Source organism: Delphinus delphis, chromosome 7 (assembly GCF_949987515.2).
Source record: "Delphinus delphis chromosome 7, mDelDel1.2, whole genome shotgun sequence".
NCBI classification, from domain to species: domain Eukaryota; kingdom Metazoa; phylum Chordata; class Mammalia; order Artiodactyla; family Delphinidae; genus Delphinus; species Delphinus delphis.
The window spans coordinates 3,487,859-3,505,761 of NC_082689.1; the positions used below are offsets into that span (position 1 = coordinate 3,487,859).

General features: G+C 55.6%; 1 protein-coding gene across 2 annotated transcripts in view; it reads right to left on the minus strand.

Annotated features, from left to right (window-relative positions):
- The window catches only part of MLPH (melanophilin), a 43,986-nt gene that overhangs the window by 10,551 nt on the left and 15,532 nt on the right, over positions 1-17,903 (minus strand). For both annotated transcript variants that reach the window (XM_060015869.1, XM_060015868.1), the window contains exons 3-9: positions 12,572-12,790; positions 12,345-12,457; positions 10,575-10,613; positions 9,886-9,989; positions 8,611-8,730; positions 7,369-7,567; positions 5,048-5,187 (exon numbers count right to left, since the gene is read on the minus strand). In XM_060015869.1, coding sequence (XP_059871852.1) covers positions 5,048-5,187; positions 7,369-7,567; positions 8,611-8,730; positions 9,886-9,989; positions 10,575-10,613; positions 12,345-12,457; positions 12,572-12,790 — 934 coding nt within the window. The remainder of the gene's footprint in view (positions 1-5,047; positions 5,188-7,368; positions 7,568-8,610; positions 8,731-9,885; positions 9,990-10,574; positions 10,614-12,344; positions 12,458-12,571; positions 12,791-17,903) is intronic.

Genomic DNA, 17,903 nt, shown 5'->3' on the forward strand with positions numbered 1-17,903 from the left:
CAAAAAGCAAATCTCCTCAGAGGCCCCAACGGGTGAAGAGAACCCCTGTGACGTTCGGAGGGTAGATTCTATTGGGTCTGCTGGGAATAAATCTTTCAGAGCAAATGAGGTTGAGAAACTTCAGAATCCCCTTGAGAAATGGGAACCTGAGGCCACCCCAGGCAGGAGCTGATGAGGGTGTGGGGTGGGGATTTATGAGCTGCTGTCAGAAGGGGGCGCTGCTTCTACCTGGTAAATAAAAACCCCACACATACAGACACACACACACACACGCACGCATGTCCAACACACATGTATGCATACAAACACATATACACGTGATGGCAGCTGGCCAGCATGACAGGATACAGCTGGGGTGACCAAGGTATCCAAGTTTGAACCCCGAAAGCCCTATGTCCTGGGAACCCTTCGGCCCCTGGCAAAGAGGGGCACGGGTTGCCCTGGTGATGCTGGTGGGGGAGAGCGAGGCCCAGAGGGGGATCTGGGTCAGCCTCCAGGACGGGGTGGAGGCAGCCTGGGGTCTGGGTGGCTGGGGGTGAGCCCTGGGGTCCTGCGGGCTACCGGGCCTGCGTGGGGGACACCTGTCACAGACTCAGGTGAGAAGGCCTGTCCTGAAAGCATCCTGAGGGGCAGAGGGCCTCTCCCAGACCTGCGCAGGGGCGCTTCAGAGTGTGTTCCCTGCCGGCCATGGGCTCTGGAGTTCCCCTCCTGAGAGCCTGGGCCTGTTTCCTCAGCTAAAAACCGGGGACTGAAACTCTGTCTCTGGGTCAGCCTGGCCCCGCCGGCCCACAGAGGGTGTCAGAGGAGGGCACCTCCGTGGGTGAAGGTGGCTGTGGCCCTGGGGGCGCGTGGCTCCCACTGCCCACCCCAGCTGCCACCGGAGCTGATCTCCAGAGCCCTTGGGCGCTGCAGGGAGGGGGCCGGGTGCTGAACTGGGGCCGTGGCTCAGGCAGACTCGAGGCAGGGCCTGAGCATCGCCGCCCCTACGCCCACAGCTACCCGGCTGTCTGTCTGTCTCTCAGACGCACATGTGCATTAGACCAAGGGTTCTGTTCCATTCACTCCCCAGAAGGTGGCCCCTGTGCGCTGGGTACACCCTCACACACAGGGTGGGCAGGAGACCCCTGCCCGCTCCAACGGCCTGGACCCCCAGGCCGGATACTGCAGGACCAAGCGAGGTCCCCGGGTCTTCGCTGCTCTGACTTCCCAGCCCCTCTCTCGTTACATCCGCACCAAAGGCTCCACACCTGCGCCCCTCTGAGTTCTGCACCTTTGGCTGGGCCCACAGATGCCCAGGCTCTGCGCACAGCGGACGGCAGGGGCCTGGACGGGGCAGACGCCCCCCCCCCAGCTGTAGCACAGCGGACAGCAGGGGCCTGGAGGGGGCAGACGCCTGCCCCCCCCCCAGCTGTAGCACAGCGGACGGCAGGGGCCTGGACGGGGCAGATGCCCGCCCCCCCCCCAGCTGTACGGTGGAAACCCGTTCAGCTCTCTGAGCCCCATGCATGAGCTCCCAATCGAGAGTCTTCCTTGCAAAGCCCGTGTTGGTGCCTCAACCTCCCTTAACAAAGGGGCTTCAGTGGGTCAGCAGGCGGTCCCCAGCTGACATGTACTTGCTCCGCTCAGAGATCTGCAGCAGAGGGAGGGAGTCAGTGGCTGGAGGACAGAGCCACTCCGGCCAGCAGGACACTGGCACCTACCACCTTGGGAGCACCAAATTCCCAAGCAGTGGAAGGAAAGGTCAGGTCACCATTCGTCATGTGCCCTGGGAAGGTAACTGTGAGGCCCATTTTCTGATAGCCGGGATTCTGGAACGCCAAGCAGAAGCTGGGAGCGGTACCAGAAGCGGGGGCGGGGGGCGTTGGGAGGATGAATAAAGCAGGACACGTGACACATTCAGCGTCACTGCCGTGGCGCAGCCATTGTCACTGCTGAACCTGAGGTGCACAGGAAGGTGTGAATTGATTTTGCCAGGCTGCTCAAACTAAGTCAAGAGCCCTGGGTCAGCATGGGCCAGGAGGCCTGCCAGGTGATGACCTGAAAGTGCGACTGGCTCATACCTTGAGTCACCAGCTCTTGAGTCACCGGAGCCTATTAACTCCCAGGCCGGGAAATGAGAAAATCAATTCTCCTGTTTTCTTCCAAGCCCGGCAGATGCATCTGGCCTGCCATTATCTCCTCTGTGGTCCACCTTGTTTTAAAAGAGGGAGATGGCTCCAGCAGGCTGGTGAGACGCTTTTGCATTGTTCCGCAGGTAATTAGTTTGATCTTCACAGCACCGAGGGCTCTGAGTGGGCAAATCTGCCCAGAGAAGAACACAAGCTGAGAAGCTTCAACACGAGGGTTTCGGCGGGAGCGGCCCCAGCCTCGAGTGGCTGCTGGTAACTGAGACCAGCTGTGGGTGCACTCATGGCACCTGAGAGGCAGCGATCAATACCTGGGAGGGGGATGCTCAGCAGACAGTCGTGTGTCCCCGGGGAGCGTGGTGGGCATGAACCCACGGCAGGAGAATAAGAGCTGACCCAACCAGGGTCCGGCACCGGCACAGTGAAGTACCACCTCCAGAGCGAAAGAGAAAGGAAAGCATCCCACGACGAGAGCTCGGAAAGTTCTCGTCCTGGTGGAGGAGGGACACGAGCTGGGGGCAGCACAGAGCCGTGGAGAGACCACAGCCCTCGGAATGGGAGGTGAGCTGCGGGCTGGTGGTTTTCTCTGAGCAAGAGAGCCTGTCCGCATGCCGCCAGGACAGCCTGGACGCGTCCCGGTTTTCCATCTGGGATCAAGAGCCGTTGGCCCCCTGTAGACACCCCCCAGCGAACACCTGTCTCTCAGGTGCTCAGGGGCCCAAAGTTGCTCGTGCCCCTCCCTTCGGCCCAAAGCGGGAGCCGCTCTGTCCCGTGTGAGCTCCGTCCAGGTAAATTACATGCTATCTGGACACACGGACGGCAACTTGGAATGAACTTCCGGTGTTTCCAACTCGTTTGCAGCAAACCCCAGATTTACAATTTAGGAATGCAGTACAGACAGAGGAGGAAAATGAGCGACTGTAGTTTGGCACCAGTGAGGCTTTCGTGGGGAAACCGAGTCAGTGTCTTTAGCCTGCGCTCTTGGGGCACCAGGGGCTCACTACCCACCACATGGGGCAGGGTGCGTGCCAGGGCTCCGTTTCCTGCACCTCCTTGATCTCAGCCCCTTGGAAGCATCCGTCCTGGGTACCACATGCTGTGCTCTCTCTGGCCTCCCTCTCAGCATGAGTGATTATTTATAGAAAGTCTTTGCTGACTATCCCTCACCCAGAAAGTCCTGACCACGAAGACAGGCAACAGGTCAGGGGAGGACCATTCAGACTGACCCCAATAGAACATTATTCTCGAGAACTCTCGAATCCCCAAGGCATGTCTGTGAGTCCTGTAAGAGTCGGCCCTGGGTCTTCCCCGATGCACAGGGACGCTACTGCCCTCTGGAGGCCGCTCTTTACACTGCCTGATTCCCTTTCCACAAAGATGCAGGTGAAGTCAGAGGAAGTAAATAAAGTCAAGAGAAAGAAATGAAGAAGAAGAATTCCAGAGACAAGATACAAGCATGAAACAGAGAGTAATTTTCAAGGAGGCATAAAGGATGACTGGTGTCAGTAGGACTAAATACCGGGATATGTGTTTTACTGAACGTCACTAAAGCTGCTAAATTAAAAACTTGCTGAAAATAGACAATTTAATTCTAGTCTTTATCCCATTGTCTTCTGGCCTGGACACTGGGAACTTCTCTGCCAGTGGTGATTCTGCCACCCAGGGAGGTCTCTGTCTCTGCCCTGGGGAGGTCTCTGTCTCTGCCCTGGGGAGGCCTCTGCCCCGGGGAGGTCTCTGTCTCTGCCCTGGGGAGGTGTCCGTCCTGGCCGCACTGGCCCTCCACCATCATCCCGCAGCCTTCCCAGGGGCCAAGCCAGTCACTCCCTGGTCTGAATCAAAGGACACTTCCTTGCATCAGCATCTCCCCTGTTCCATAAAAGAAGAGTGAGCCCCTGGGTTGAATGGCAGAGAGCGGGGTCTTCACTGCAGGCCTCCTGAGGGCCTTTCGTGCCCTGCTGTGCTCAGGGCAAAGGGTCAGTGGCTTCTCTCAGAGGCAGAGGTCGGAGCAGGAGGTGCGTCCAGCCCCGGGGTTGGGCGATGCTGCCGGGTGATATTATGGGGAAGAGAGCCAGCTGGGCCTGCGGGCACTGACTCTGCAGGGGGAGACGCAGAGTTTAAAAACTCCATGCTTCTGCCCTGTTGACGTTTTAGATCAATTTTAGAACAACAAAAAAACCTCCCAAAACAAATAACAAAACACCTGACACTGGTTCACCAGAAAGCCATGCGAAGAAAGGCACCTTCTTGGCCTTCCCTGGTGGCACAGTGGTTGAGAGTCCGCCTGCCGATGCAGGGGACGTGGGTTCGTGCCCCAGTCCGGGAGGATCCCACATGCTGCGAAGCGGCTGGGATCGTGAGCCATGGCCGCTGAGCCTGCGCGTCCGGAGCCTGTGCTCCGCAACAGGAGAGGCCACAACAGTGAGAGGCCCGCGTACCACAAAAAAAAAAAAAAAAAGAAAAAGAAAGTCACCTTCTACAAGTCAGGCGCTCCTCTTCGCAGATCATTCACTTCCGGAGCACAGCTGTGAAGGGACTGAGGCTGGAAGGGCCCCTAACCTGTTCTAGGTCAGCTTAGACTGAGGAAGGGCCCCCACAATGTCCGAGCCCGGGAAGGGTGAGCCCCGGGCAGATCAGAGGGGGAAGCGGGTGCGGACGGAAGCAGAGGGCTCAGCAAAGGCCCGGCCCGCTGGCAGCCCTGCTTGTTATCCCCAAGGCCCTGGAGAACAGTCTGTAGCCTGTGGCTGCAGCGCTGGACCACACCCCTCGTCCCAGGGCTTCTGACACTGCACATCTCTGCTGAGCAGGCTTGTGCAGTTTTATAGTTTTGAAGTACTTTTAATTTCTCAGCAATGAACTGATGTTAAGGTAAAAAGGCACCACCCAAAGAAGCAACTAGAATGCATTCTTTCCGGCCGCCTTACCTGCTTCTCAGACAAGGTCTGGCCTCTCCGTCTGGGATGGTGAGAGGACACCCTCTGAGCCCAGACGCTTTCTTCATCTGAGGTGTCCACGTCGGCCAGATAGTGGGATGGGAGCTGCTCATTCCAGAGGACATTTGTTCCTTTGGAGGAAGAGTGGGTTTGGATTATTTGGAGTGAAAAGCTGAAAGCCAATGGGCATTTTCTCCAATGAAGAGAAATCAGAAATCGAAGAAAACGGAGACATGATTCTACTCCATTGATATTATGGGGCTGAGATCCCTAAACCAAGTAAGAATGGAACAGAGTCCACGGTCCCACACTCGGAATTTCAGGAGCAGAAGCCCCTGCCCCGCCAGCACTCACGGGGGGCTCCAGGGTAGGAAAGCCAGGTGGGCAAAGCAAATGTAATATAATTACATCACACGGACTTCCACGCGCCTCGGGTGTGGCGGACATGCGTCCCGGGAAGTTTCCACGAGTGGAGGTGACTTTGGGAAGTCTTTCCACATTGGTCACCGGGGACTGCTTTTCCTGCCAGCCTAGTGATTCGCAGACTCTCGTGGGCACGGGTCACCTACCGTGTGGCCTGAGACGCTTATTCCTGGGCTCTGTTGGCGGAAGAGCCCCATGTTCTCACCAGAAAGTACCCCCAGAGCTCCAGGTTGGCCTGGAGGGCACCCCATCCAGCCGTGCCGGGAGGGGGAGGGCTTGACCCTCCTGTGAGGCGCCCCACAGGAGCCAGGGTCCCAGGAATCAGCTGCACGAGCTGTTTCTGTGCTTGACGTGCAGCCGGCCACATGGCCCTGCCAGCACGCTGAACGACTTGGGGGCAAGGCCCTGAGCTCCAGCTGAGACTCTGGCCCCGTGGACACTGTGGTTTCAGCCTGGGAGACGTGCACTAATGACCTGGCGATGCCGTGTTGGATGCCTGGCCCCCGTAAGCTCATAAATGTGTGTTGTTTTAAGCTGGTAAGTTTGTGATGGGCCATTATGTCTCAGGGGCTAACAGATGCAACCAAGGGCTCAAGGGCTAACAGATGCAACCATCCCATTCAGAGGCCGCAACAGTGCGCTGAGCTAGGCACTAACCCTATTTTACAACGAGGAAACCGAGGCACGGCGGTTCAGAGGTTTGTTCAAGCACACACCACACGCCTTTACATCGCAGACCTTGTAGCTTGTCTGATGCACTATTAAGAGACAACACTGCCTATCTATCTCCAACACACTCTCTTCTACCACACTCGCTGTAAGACGCTCCCAGTGTGAGACGAGGTGACAAATGTGTCTTAGAATCAATGAAATCGGGTGGTGAGTTGGTCGAAAGAGCTGGGCTTGAAACTCAGAGCTGCCTGCCTCCCAGGCGCATTTCCCAGCTCGATACCGTCTGTCTCAGCCTCTCCCTCTCCCCGCTGCCACCCCATCCACGTGCCGGGGTTGATTAGGGATTCTGGGAGGAAATGCGTGTGTCTGAGTCTTCATCCTGTGACTTGGTCGATGTAGATTCGTTTACTGATTGTTTAAGGGGAAGTAAAGCTGCCCTCCTGCTGCCCCCAGACGCCTCCAGGATCCTAATGGGCGTGTGAATCATGAGCTTACAGTCCCTATAATATAATGAAAAGGGAACATGGAAAGCCGGCCCACTTCCTGGCAGACGGCATCTTAACCACCTTTCCCCGGCAGCTGGTCCCACGCTGCAGCCACGTGGCAGCAGGTCGGTGGGAAGCAGCCCGTGCTGCTTCTGGGGTCTCATCTGCTCCTTCATCACGAGGGTACCTGAACCCCGGACCCCAGTGCACACTCCCCCAGGGCCCAGGAACAGACAGTGATTCGGGATTTCATCAGGAAGCCGACTGTCTGACAACAAAATTAAACTGAGGATTTAAACTAGGGTCTCAGCACTTAGGGACCTCCCGAGTCATAGCTGGAAGGGAGGTGGCGCCCCAGGTTTGGAGCTGCCCTGTCCTGTGGTTAAGGGGGTCGGTCCGGGTGACCAGTGATCCTATCATCTCAGGGACACCTGCACATCCCTACCCCAGTCCTGCTCGATGTCCCCCCATCCAAGGTGGCAGTGAGCTGTGTGGCCAGGGCAGGCGTCAATGTTGGTACTTCTGAGTGTTACCAGGGAAGCGTGCAGCCCAGGGGAGCAGAGGTTGATGGCGTGTGCCAGGACTACCCATGCTGAAGAGTCAGAGTGAAGAAGGGGCTACGCACTGTAAGCCAGTCAGGGGCTGGCACAGATCGGGGTGGTGGGGCAGGCTGCCAGCGACCCTCTCCTCCACGCAGAGCCCGCACGGAACACGGTGGTCAAGGGCACCTACCAGGTGTCGCAGTGGTCCCCGGGGCCATCGTGCAAGACTCTCCCGGCAGGCAGAGCTCAGCGAGGGCGTCTGGTCCGGCAGGCGAGAGGCTGGCCATCTGCCCTTCTGGACGGGGGTGGCACCCAGAGGCCCTGGCATCAGCCTCATCCACGGGCTCCTGGGAGGTGGTCTCCTCCACGCAGGGCTCATCTGTGAGGGCCTGAGCACATGGGGCCTGTTGGCAGGTTTTACTGGGAAAGGGCAGCTCCTTGGAATGTGGGCCTTTCCAGTCCAAGTCTTGAGGGTTTCCAGGCATCATCTGACCGACCGAACACTGGACACCCATCCTCTCTGCTCCTGGAGACTCAATTCCCTTTCATTTCAAAGGGCTCCGGACTTGCCGCTGGAGCAGAACCCGTGGCCCAAAGACCTTTTGGGTGCTGGCTCCCAGCTCCCTGCTCTGTTGCGCCCCCGCCCGCAGGCGTCTGCAGATCAGCCCCGGAAGACCGAGCCTGGCCCCAGCTCTGGGCTGGTGCCATTTGAGCCCGGGCACTGAGATGTCAGGGCTCCAGCCGAGGGCGTCCTCGCTCTGGGGCTCGTGCCCCAGCTGCCCGTGCTGTGTGTGATGGTCCTGTGTGTGCCGGGCTCAGCCTCTAGTGCCTTTGGAAAGGGATCCTGTGAGGCTGAGAGGATCAGCCCTTGTCCAGGTGAGGCGAGGGGATGGAGTCTCACGCAGGGTCCCCAGGCCAAGGGCACACAGCTAGGGAGCAGTGACTACATGGCCGGTTCTCCTGGGCGCCCCCCGTGGAGGCCGCGTGTCCTGGTGTAAGTATCAACGGCAGCCCGTTCCGCCCACAAGGCTACCCTCGTTTGGGCGATGAAGCAGAGGGACCCCCGTAATGAGCCGCAGTGAGTGCAGGCACATGCTGGGCCCTGTCCGACCCCAGGGCGATGCTGTTCCTCTGCCCTCGCTCTTGAGTCTCGGGGGTTCGGCATTCATACGGGGACAGGCACCCGCCCCGAACGCCCCAGGGCCCTGACTCATTTGCCCAGCGCCCCACTTCTCCGAGCAGCCGACCCCGTCTCTCCAGGGACCGGAGGGTGTGACGTTTCTATGCCCCCCACCCCAGCTGGCCCCCTGCCTGTGATGCCCCCATGGCCATCAGACTGTTTCCCAGAATGCTGTCCCCCGACCCGGGGCCTGAAAACCTGTCGCCCAGGTTATCCTGGGATGGCCGGGGGCAGAAAAGAGAGCCCACTGACCTGCGGGTTGTCCGCGGCCACAGAGACCAAGGACAGGCTTGGGGGGTGCCCGCAGGACGGAGTGGAGTCGTCAGAGTCTGCCTCGAAGTCCAAGCCGTGAACGGGCAGGACGCGCTTTTTCTGAGCAGGAAGGGGTGCGGGAAAGAGGAGACAGAGGGTCAGCCTGACTGTGAGGGCCACACGCCCTTGCCTCGGGCAGCGGGGAGGGCATCTCCAAGGGCACAGCCACCATCTGCGGCGGCGCCGGGGGCCGCCCAGAGCCCCCCACCCATCACAGGCTCTGCATCCCCAGCGCCTCTTAGAAGAGCAGAAGGAATCGTCCGCTCAGCCCCCGACGGGCACATGGCTGCACACGGCCCAGCAGTGCTGCCCTGGGGGGCAGGCAGGCTTCTTTGGGCCGATGGGTGCTTCTCACCCCTCACACTTTAGCAAATGAGGGGTGCCCAGCGCGGGGAAGCAGAGCGGGGAGGGGGGCTCCAGAGAGCTCCATCATCTTTAGATGCAAGAGCAGAGTTTATTCCGAATCCTTCCCTCATCATGGTTTCCATCCTTTAAACGTATTGTGTAGGGAACATTCAACACTGGAGAGCACTCGCTGAGCTTAGTCAGCGAGACATATACAATTTTCTCATAAAAAGATGCCTACGGTCCCCGGGGACCAGCTGCGCAGACCAGCCGGTATGGTTCTCAGAGACCCTGTTGCTCTCCAAGGGGCTCCAGCCAACATCACCGCCCGCCCCGCCCCTCCCCTCCCTCCTGCTGCCCTTCTGTCAACCTGCCCAGAAACCCCGGGGATTACTTTGCTTGTCTTTATCACCAAAAATAAGTTAAAAAAGAAGTGAAAGCAGAAGCAGACACCAATAAAAAACAAGGCTCACGGCCAGCTATAAACAAAAGCAAGGACGTTCACAGAGGAAAGCCGGAGGGGGTTCGCTTCCCTGAAAGGTGCAAAGGCTGTTTCCGGGGGACACCAGTGCCCTCACGACCACGTGCCCGGAGGACGCTGGCCGGATGTCCAGGCAGGGCTGGAGGTCCAGGAAGGCCTCTCTGCAGGCCCCGCCTCCCTGCAGCTTGCTCTGGGGTTTCCTACGGAGGGACCTGTGCCGAGAGCACACTGCTGCTTGGTGCTCAGTGATCTCAGAGGCTGCGGGGCACGGTGGAGGCAGGCGGCTCTTCGTGCTCCCGGCCCGCGGAGGGATGGAGAGCCTGAGATTCTCAGGACATCGGAATCCGAGCCTCCAGCATCAGGGAGGGCGGGGCTGGGGGAAGACTTACTTTGCTTCCAACGGGCTGGGCCTGGGCCCCTGTGTCCTGTTCTCTGTCCTCATCCGTGTGCTTGCTGTCTCCACTTCTCCCTCCGGGGCCTGGCTCAGGCCCACCTGCAATGGACGCCTGCATGACTCCACCAGGACAAGACCATCCGTCCATCCGCCCACCCACCCCTCCATCTGCTGTGAAGCGACCAGGCAAGGCCCTCTACTGGCCTCCCAAAGACCTATCTGAGCATCAGGTAGAGCTGTTCTGAATCACAGCCGAAGACGAATACTCTGCATCCACTTCACCAATGGGCACCTTCACTGACCGCTTCCTAAGCAGTCTGAAGACACCGCAGTGTGTGGGTGAAGCAGGCCTGGAGCTAAGTCACCTTTTCCCAAACTAACCTCTTCACTTTCAGTCTCATTTCACTTGCTTCTCAGCCCCGGGCCTCCCTCCCCTCCCTTCTCTGCCCCCCCAGGACGCCTTTTTCACCTGAGCCCCCAGGTCTGTCCCCTGACCCCCAGCACAGCCTCACTCTTCCCTCTTTCCCCCCAGTCACACTGGCCTGGCCGGTGTTCTGTTCCCTCAGGTCACTACAAAGAGTGATACAGTGCATTCTGGGGTTTTAATCTGGAAGCCCCATGGACCATCCACCCTCCTCGGGGGCCAGGGGCACCCCGGCATCCTTGTGAGCACAAAAGACTTACTGTTGACGTCAGGTGAGCGCAGCACTTGGTCAGGTAAACCTAGAGCCGAAGAAAAGCACTCAGCAGAGACCCCAGCGGCCCTCACCAGCTACACCCCTGCGTTAGGCCCCGCCTGGACCAGCTTTTGAAACATTAACTTGAATCACTTCTTCTTCTTTTTTGTGTTTGACTACTTCGTTTTAAAGGTACAACTCTCCCGATTTTGTGCTCTTTCCGTGTGCCCTGCATTCACAGGTACCAGCAGGGAGAATGCAGCCCCTGGACCATCACCCCACCCGAGACCTGCCTCACGGGGTCCGCAGCAGCAGCTGCAATCAGATTTTTTGTTGCCCCCCAGTGCCACCTCCTGGCCCTCGGTGGTGACAGTTCTGAACTGGCTGCTTCTGGGTGGCAGCAAGCTCTGCAACCTGGCTGGGCGCCAGAATCCCCGTGACCTTTTACCTAACGCAGATACCCGAGCCCACCCCAGTCCCTAGAAATCAGAACCTCCCGGGGCCAGGACCAGGTCCTCAGCGTTGTGACGTGGCCTGTGGTTTCCCACCGTGAACGGGGCCTCCGGCGTTGAGATTCTCAGACGCTTCGCGGTGTGGCTTTTCCTGTGCTACCTGTGGTTCCCACACCTGAGCCCTGCGGCGGTGGTGAAACCACACTCCTGCTGCAGGAAGATCCCTCAGCGGGCTCCCGGCCGGCCGAGCGGGCACGGGGTCGCGGGTGCATGCGGCTGTGGGATTTACTGATAGGCTCCAACCAAGACAGAAATATCGGCCACGATCCTGGTGAGGATCCTGGTGAGGAGGTGGGGGAAACTCCCGAAGAATAGGGTGACGGTGCCCCCCGCCCCACCGTGTCACCAGGACACTCCTAGTGACGCCAGCTGTCTCAGCACGGTTACCAGGAGAGCCACTTTTACTCTTACAAATGTCCTGGTTTCGATGATTTATCACATGCCCCCTGCAGCCCCGGCCCAAGGAAGCCCCCTACCCCCGCGGTCTGTTGCTCCAGGTGCCAAAAGCCATCACAGGTGAGGAAGCCTCTCGGTGGTCTGTCCTGAACTCAACAGCGTGCTAAGGCTGCTCAGAAACACCTGTGCCAGGCCCAGTGCGTGTGCCCAGGCCCTGAGGGTGGCTATGCCTACCTCCTGCACCTGCCTATCAACGTGGGGCTTTACGGGGCCCGAGACACAAGTAAGGCGCCTCTCCAGAAGGCCTGGGGGAGACGCCCAGGCTGGCGCACAGTGAGGACACCCCCAATCCCAGAAGCACCGCCTCCGCTCGGGACGTGCAGGAGCTCCAGACCCCGGGGCATTCTCCTCGGTGCCCCAGATGGAGACGGTCAAGACACCGAGTCCCCAGATGCTGGCCTGACAGGCCGTCACAGCCCAAAGGCCTGGCCAGGTGTTGGCAGAGCCTGGGACTCAGGTGACAGGGACAAGGCAAGAGCGTCCCGAAAACACCGCTCAGTTCTCTCCGTTCAAGTTCAGGAGACACTGCTAAGCTCAGGCAATCTCACGTCCTTCCCCCAACATATCCCTCTACCCCCATGGCTTCAAGGTGGACAACACAGGTGAGCACAGGTTTAGTGCAAGAACACCGTCTGGATCTCAAGTTCTTCATGGAATAAATACTTGGATTCAGAATATTAAAACAAATGATTGAGCTACAGCCCATCTCTTATGTCTTGATGATCGCATCGGACTCACGGGGAATGTTTGCTGAAAAGACAGAGTCTGGGCCCCGTATTGGATGCCTGGGGAAGAGGCTCACTCCTTACCTGCTCCCTGCAGCCTCCCGCAGAGGGACCGCGCTACCTGGGCCCCCCCGGAGTGCTGGAAGCGGGCTCTCACATGCCTGTAGTACCACTCCAGGGAGCCCCTCTTCACCAGCCTGCAGAGACACAGAGCTCAGGCCCGGGCGGGGCGGCACACCCCCCCGTGTCCTGGAAGGGGCAGGCCGGGCCCCCCGCCGGCAGGGCCACTTGATCTCCAGGTCCCGGCTCACCTGGCCAGGTGGCAGGGGTCGCAGAGCCAGCCCTGCTCCTCCGGGTTGTGGCCGCAGCCTTTGCAGGTGAGGAGGCCGCAGTCCAGGCATTGCCTCTTGGGGGTCTCGAGGAGCCGGTAGGGCTGCAGGCAGCGGGCGCAGTGGGTGTTGCTCAGGTGGGCCGTGTCCGAAAGCAGCTCCCTCTTGGAGTTTTCCTTCTTAATTTTGCCTTTCAAACCCCTGAATCGGAAACAAGAAAATATCGGATGCCTTGTTTCTGCAACAGGCTTTAAATTCAAGGGCACGCGCGCGTGCACACACACACACACACACACACAGACTTCCAGATGCAGAAAACAGTGACCCAAAGTCAGGTAGCACCATGACTTTCTTTCATTGCTAAAGGGCTGCGAACCATACAGGTTCAGAATCACAGGAGGGAGCAGGCCCACAACTGCCCGCACCACCTCACATAACTCAGTATAGCGGGAAGAGGGTGCACAGAGGTCCTGGACCCCAGGTTGGTTCCCCAGCTCTGACCCTGAACCCGGAGCTTTTCTGATGTACAGCCCAGAGCTTGGAGACTGTTAGCTGGATGAGTGTGGACCCGTGGCCACTAGCACCCAGTGTCCAAGCTCCGTCGGACCAGACGGGGTTGGCGGCTCTGGGAAACCAGCAGGGATGGGGCCCGGTGAGGTCCTGGGGGTGCAGCTTGGTTGGGCCACACAGTTATCTAGAGCCAATCTGTGGCCCAGTTTAATTGTTTAGCAGGAGATTAGAGAAGAAAAATCCAAGAGGTTCCTGGACCGGTCAGAGCGGCAGCAGGAAGAGTCACAGAGGATGGAGCAGGACGGTGGGCAGACGGTGGGCCAGGCTGACGCTCTCTTCTGTGAGGCCCAGGTCAGCCACACCTGCTCTGCCACCCTGGCCTCAGTTAATGGTCCTGAGCTGAGGATGACACCAGGTAAGTGGAGGTCAGGTCGGCCCCCTACAGTAAGCGTTGAGAAGCTGAACCCACACAGCCAAGAAAAGAAGCCCAGTGGTGGCAGGAAGCTAGGAAGAATACTGTCATCCACTGACTACAGGCTAGATAGAGCTGCATTGACACGGTAGAGAAAGTGTCTTCCTTAAACCGCAGAGCACCTGGGGCCAGGTGGAAAGGGCCTAGAGTCCTCCACGTCCACTCCTGATGTATCTGCTTCAGCCAGAAACCTCAAGGCCACCCCTTGGCAGGGCCTTGTCCAGCTTGTCTCCCAGCATGGGTCCCCCATTCTCCATCCAGGTAGAGCCGGACTCCCGGAAAGAAAGAGGAGGACGTGTAGAGGTACACTGCATCCCAGGATGTGAAGTCCTCTTCAATAAGAGCCCGCGAGAGTCCTGGGGTGGCGGCTGGAAACTTTCAGGTGTTGAATTTGGGGGAACAGATCATGATACTCTGCTTCAGATTCCTTTTTTGTGAATATATTTATTTGTAATATATATTATTTAAAATAAATTTAAATTTTTAAAAATTAAAATAATTTTTATTGGAGTATTGTTGACGTACAATGTTGTGTTCGTTTCTGCCGTACAGCACAGTGAATCTATCATACGCATACGTGTGTCCACTCTTTCTTAGGTTCTTCTACCATATAGGTCATTACAGGGTATTGAGTAGAGTTCCCTGTGCTATACAGTAGGTCCTTATTAGGTATCTGTTTTACATGTAGTAGTGTGTATATGTCGATCCCAATCTCCCAAGTTATCCCCCCACCAGTAACCATAAGTTTGTTTTCTACATCTGTGACTCTGCTTCAGATTCTCTAAAACACAACTTCTCTTCTTCACAGCTGGAAAACAGGAGGGAGGGAAGAGGGGACCCTGCATGGGTCCAGCAGAGTAACACCAGATGCCTGCCAACCAGAGGGCACGTCAACAGACCTGGAAGATCGTGAGGGGCCAGAGCCATCCTGCTTATCGCAATCACAGGGTCGACCACTACAGGCAGGGACGAGCCCAACATGCAGCTACAAGTTAAGGTCACCTTCAGGAAGAAAAGATGCCCTGAATGTGATTGACTACACAGTAGTAGTAAATAGAGGAAGACTTGAAACTAGTCTTCCTGTGTGTGTGCTGAGTGGGCATAAGAGAGAGGAGCAGGAGGTAAGAAGAAGCCAGGCTGAGGTGGAAAGACCACAGGCTATGTTCATGGAGGTGGAGAAGGCGGGGCTAAAGTGAAGATGGAAAGGAACTGAGGTGGGCAATGGGGAGGGAAACGGGCAGAACATCAAGTCCAGGGATTCAGAACAGTGGTTCTAAAGGTGTGGTCCAGGGACCTACAGGGGTACCTGAGACCCTTTGACAGGGTCCACAAGGTCAAAACTCCTCTCATAATAACACTAAGGTAGTATTTGTGTTTTTTGCTCTTTGACCCCCGCACTGGTGGTGCAAAAGCTATGGCGGGTGAAAGTTCTGGGGCCTCAGCACAGATCAAGCCAGAGGTACAGAGTGTACCAGCGGTCAATCTGCTCTCTGCCAGAAAAGAAAAGAAACGAAAGCATGTCTTGATGAAGTGCGTCTTTGATTAAAAGTGTGATCAAGTGACAGTATTTGTTGCCATTGACAAAACTCAAGCTTTCAAGCTCAAAGACTTCTGGAAAACTTTTATGTCTCTGCTGACTTGGGCCGGACAGTTTTCATCGCTGAGCGGTTTCTGGTAAGATCAGCAGTGATTTGATTTTTTGGGTTCTGTATAATGAAACGTGTCGACATTTGGAAAGTCTGCATAGGTGTCACAAAATCACGCGTGGACAGAAGATTAACTTCAAGTGCAAGATGGACCAACGGATTTTCGTGAAACAGGAAAGGTAAAGTTCATTGCCATGGTTTCAGATTCCACATTGTAACTTCCTTTAAGAAACTACCAGTCATAGGGTTTTCATGTATTATCAAAACAATGTCCATAATTATGTGAGAAAGCTACTAAAACACTCCTGCTTTTTCCTACTACATATCTGTGTGAGGCTAGATTTTCTTCCAACACCTCAGACAAAACAACATATTACAACACATTGAATGCAGAAGAAATACCAGAATTCAGCTATCTCCGATTATGCCAGACGTTAAAGGGATTTTCAAAAAATACAGAACAATGCCATTTTCCTCACTCATGTTTTTATTTTGGAAAAAAAGTTATTTTTCATAAAAATTTTATTATGTTGTAAGGGGTTTATTGTTGTTTTAAATAAATGAATGACTATTTTTTTTGTTTTGTTTTGTTTTTTTTGTTTTTTTTGCTGTACGCGGGCCTCTCACTGTTGTGGCCTCTCCCGTTGTGGAGCACAGGCTCCGGACGCACAGGCTCAACGGCCATGGCTCACGGGCCCAGCCGCTCCGCGGCATGTGGGATCTTCCCGGACCGGGGCACGAACCCGCGCCCCCTGCATCGGCAGGCGGACTCTCAACCACTGCGCCACCAGGGAAGCCCTGAATGACTATTTTTAAAACGCCCAGTTTTAATTTTTTATTGGGTAAATATTGACATCTATAACCCAGCTAAACAAAAGCTCCTTGGGGTTCTCAGTAATTTAAGAACATAAAGGGTCCCTCAGACCAAAATGTTTGAGAACTGCTGATTTGGAAGCCATACATTTACTCTCCTAGAATGCAAAGAAAAGGGCTGAGGAGACAGAAATGCGGAGAGAAGATAATGGCCAAGGCAGAGAAGGGCAAACACCTGACAGGTAATAAGGCACACCTTGGAGATATTGTGGGTTCAGTTCCAGACCACCGCAACAAAATGAATATTGCAATAAAGGGAGTCGCAGGAATTTCTTGGTTCCCCAGGGCAAATAAAAGTTATGTTTACACTATACTGAAGTCTATTAAGCGTGCAATAACATTATGTTTGAAAAAATAATGCACATACCTTAATTAAAATATTTTCTGGTTAAAAATTGCTAACCTTCTTCTGAGTCATATTCTTTTTGCGGGTGGAGGGTCCCGCCTCTGTGCTGGTGGCTGCTGACTGATCAGGGTGGTGGGTGTTGAAGGCTAGGGTGGCAGCAGTGATTTCCTAAAATAAGACAACAGTGAAGTTCGCTGCATGGACTCTTCGTTTCATGAACAATTTCTCTGCAGCATGCAACGCTGTTTGATAGCAATTTACCCACAGTAGAACTTCTTTCAAAATTGGAGTCAATTCCGTCAAATCCTGTTGCTGCGTTATCAACTCAGTCTATGGAATATTCTGAATCCTTTGTTATCATTTCAACCATCTTCACACCATCTTCACCAGTAGATCCATCTCAAGAAACCGCTTTCTTTGCTGATCCATGAGGAGCAACTCGTCATCTGTTCAAGTTGTATCATGAGATTGCAGCAATTCAGTCACATCTGGAGCCCCACTTCTGATTCTAGTTTTCTCACAGTGTCCACCACATCTGCAGTTACTTCTTCCACTGGAGTCTTGAACCCCTCAAAGTCATCCGTTGAGAGTTGGAATCAACTTCTTACAGACTCCTGTGAATGTTGATATTTGGACCTCTTTCCATGAATCATGGATGTTCTTCATGGCATCTAGGATGACAAATCCTTTCCATGGTGTTTTCAATTTACTTTTCCCACATTCATCAGAGGAATCACTGTCTCTGGCAGCTATGGCCTCATGAAAGGCATTTCTTAAAGAATAAGACTTAGAAGCCAAATTACTCCTCAATCCATGGGCTGCAGAATGGATGTGTCTTAGCAGCATGAAAACAATATTAATCTCATTGTCCATCTCCATCAGAGATCTTGAGTGACCAGGTACACTGTCAATGAGCAGTATTATTATTTTTTGCGGTAAACAGGCCTCTCACTGCTGTGGCCTCTCCCGTTGCGGAGCACAGGCTCCAGACGTGCAGGCTCAGTGGCCATGGCTCACGGGCCCAGCCGCTCCGCGGCACGTGGGATCTTCCCGGACCGGGGCACGAACCCGCATCCCCTGCATCAGCAGGCGGACTCTCAACCACTGCACCACCAGGGAAACCCAGCACTATTATTTTGAAAAGAATCTTTTCCTGAGCAGTAGGTCTCATCAGTGAGCTTAAAATATTCAGTAAACCGTACTGTAAACAGATGTGCTGTCACCCAGGCTTTGTTGTTCCATTTACAGAGCACAGGAAGAGTAGATTTATCATAGTTCTTCAGGACCCTAGGGTTTTCAAAATGGTAAATGAGCCCTGGCTTCAACTTAAAGTCACCAGCTGCATTAGCCCCTAACAAGAGAGTCAGCCTGACTTTTGAAACTTTGAAGCCAGGTATTGACTTCTCCTCTCAAGCTGTGGAAGTCCTAGATGGCACCCAAAATCAAGGTGTTGGTGGGAATGCGATT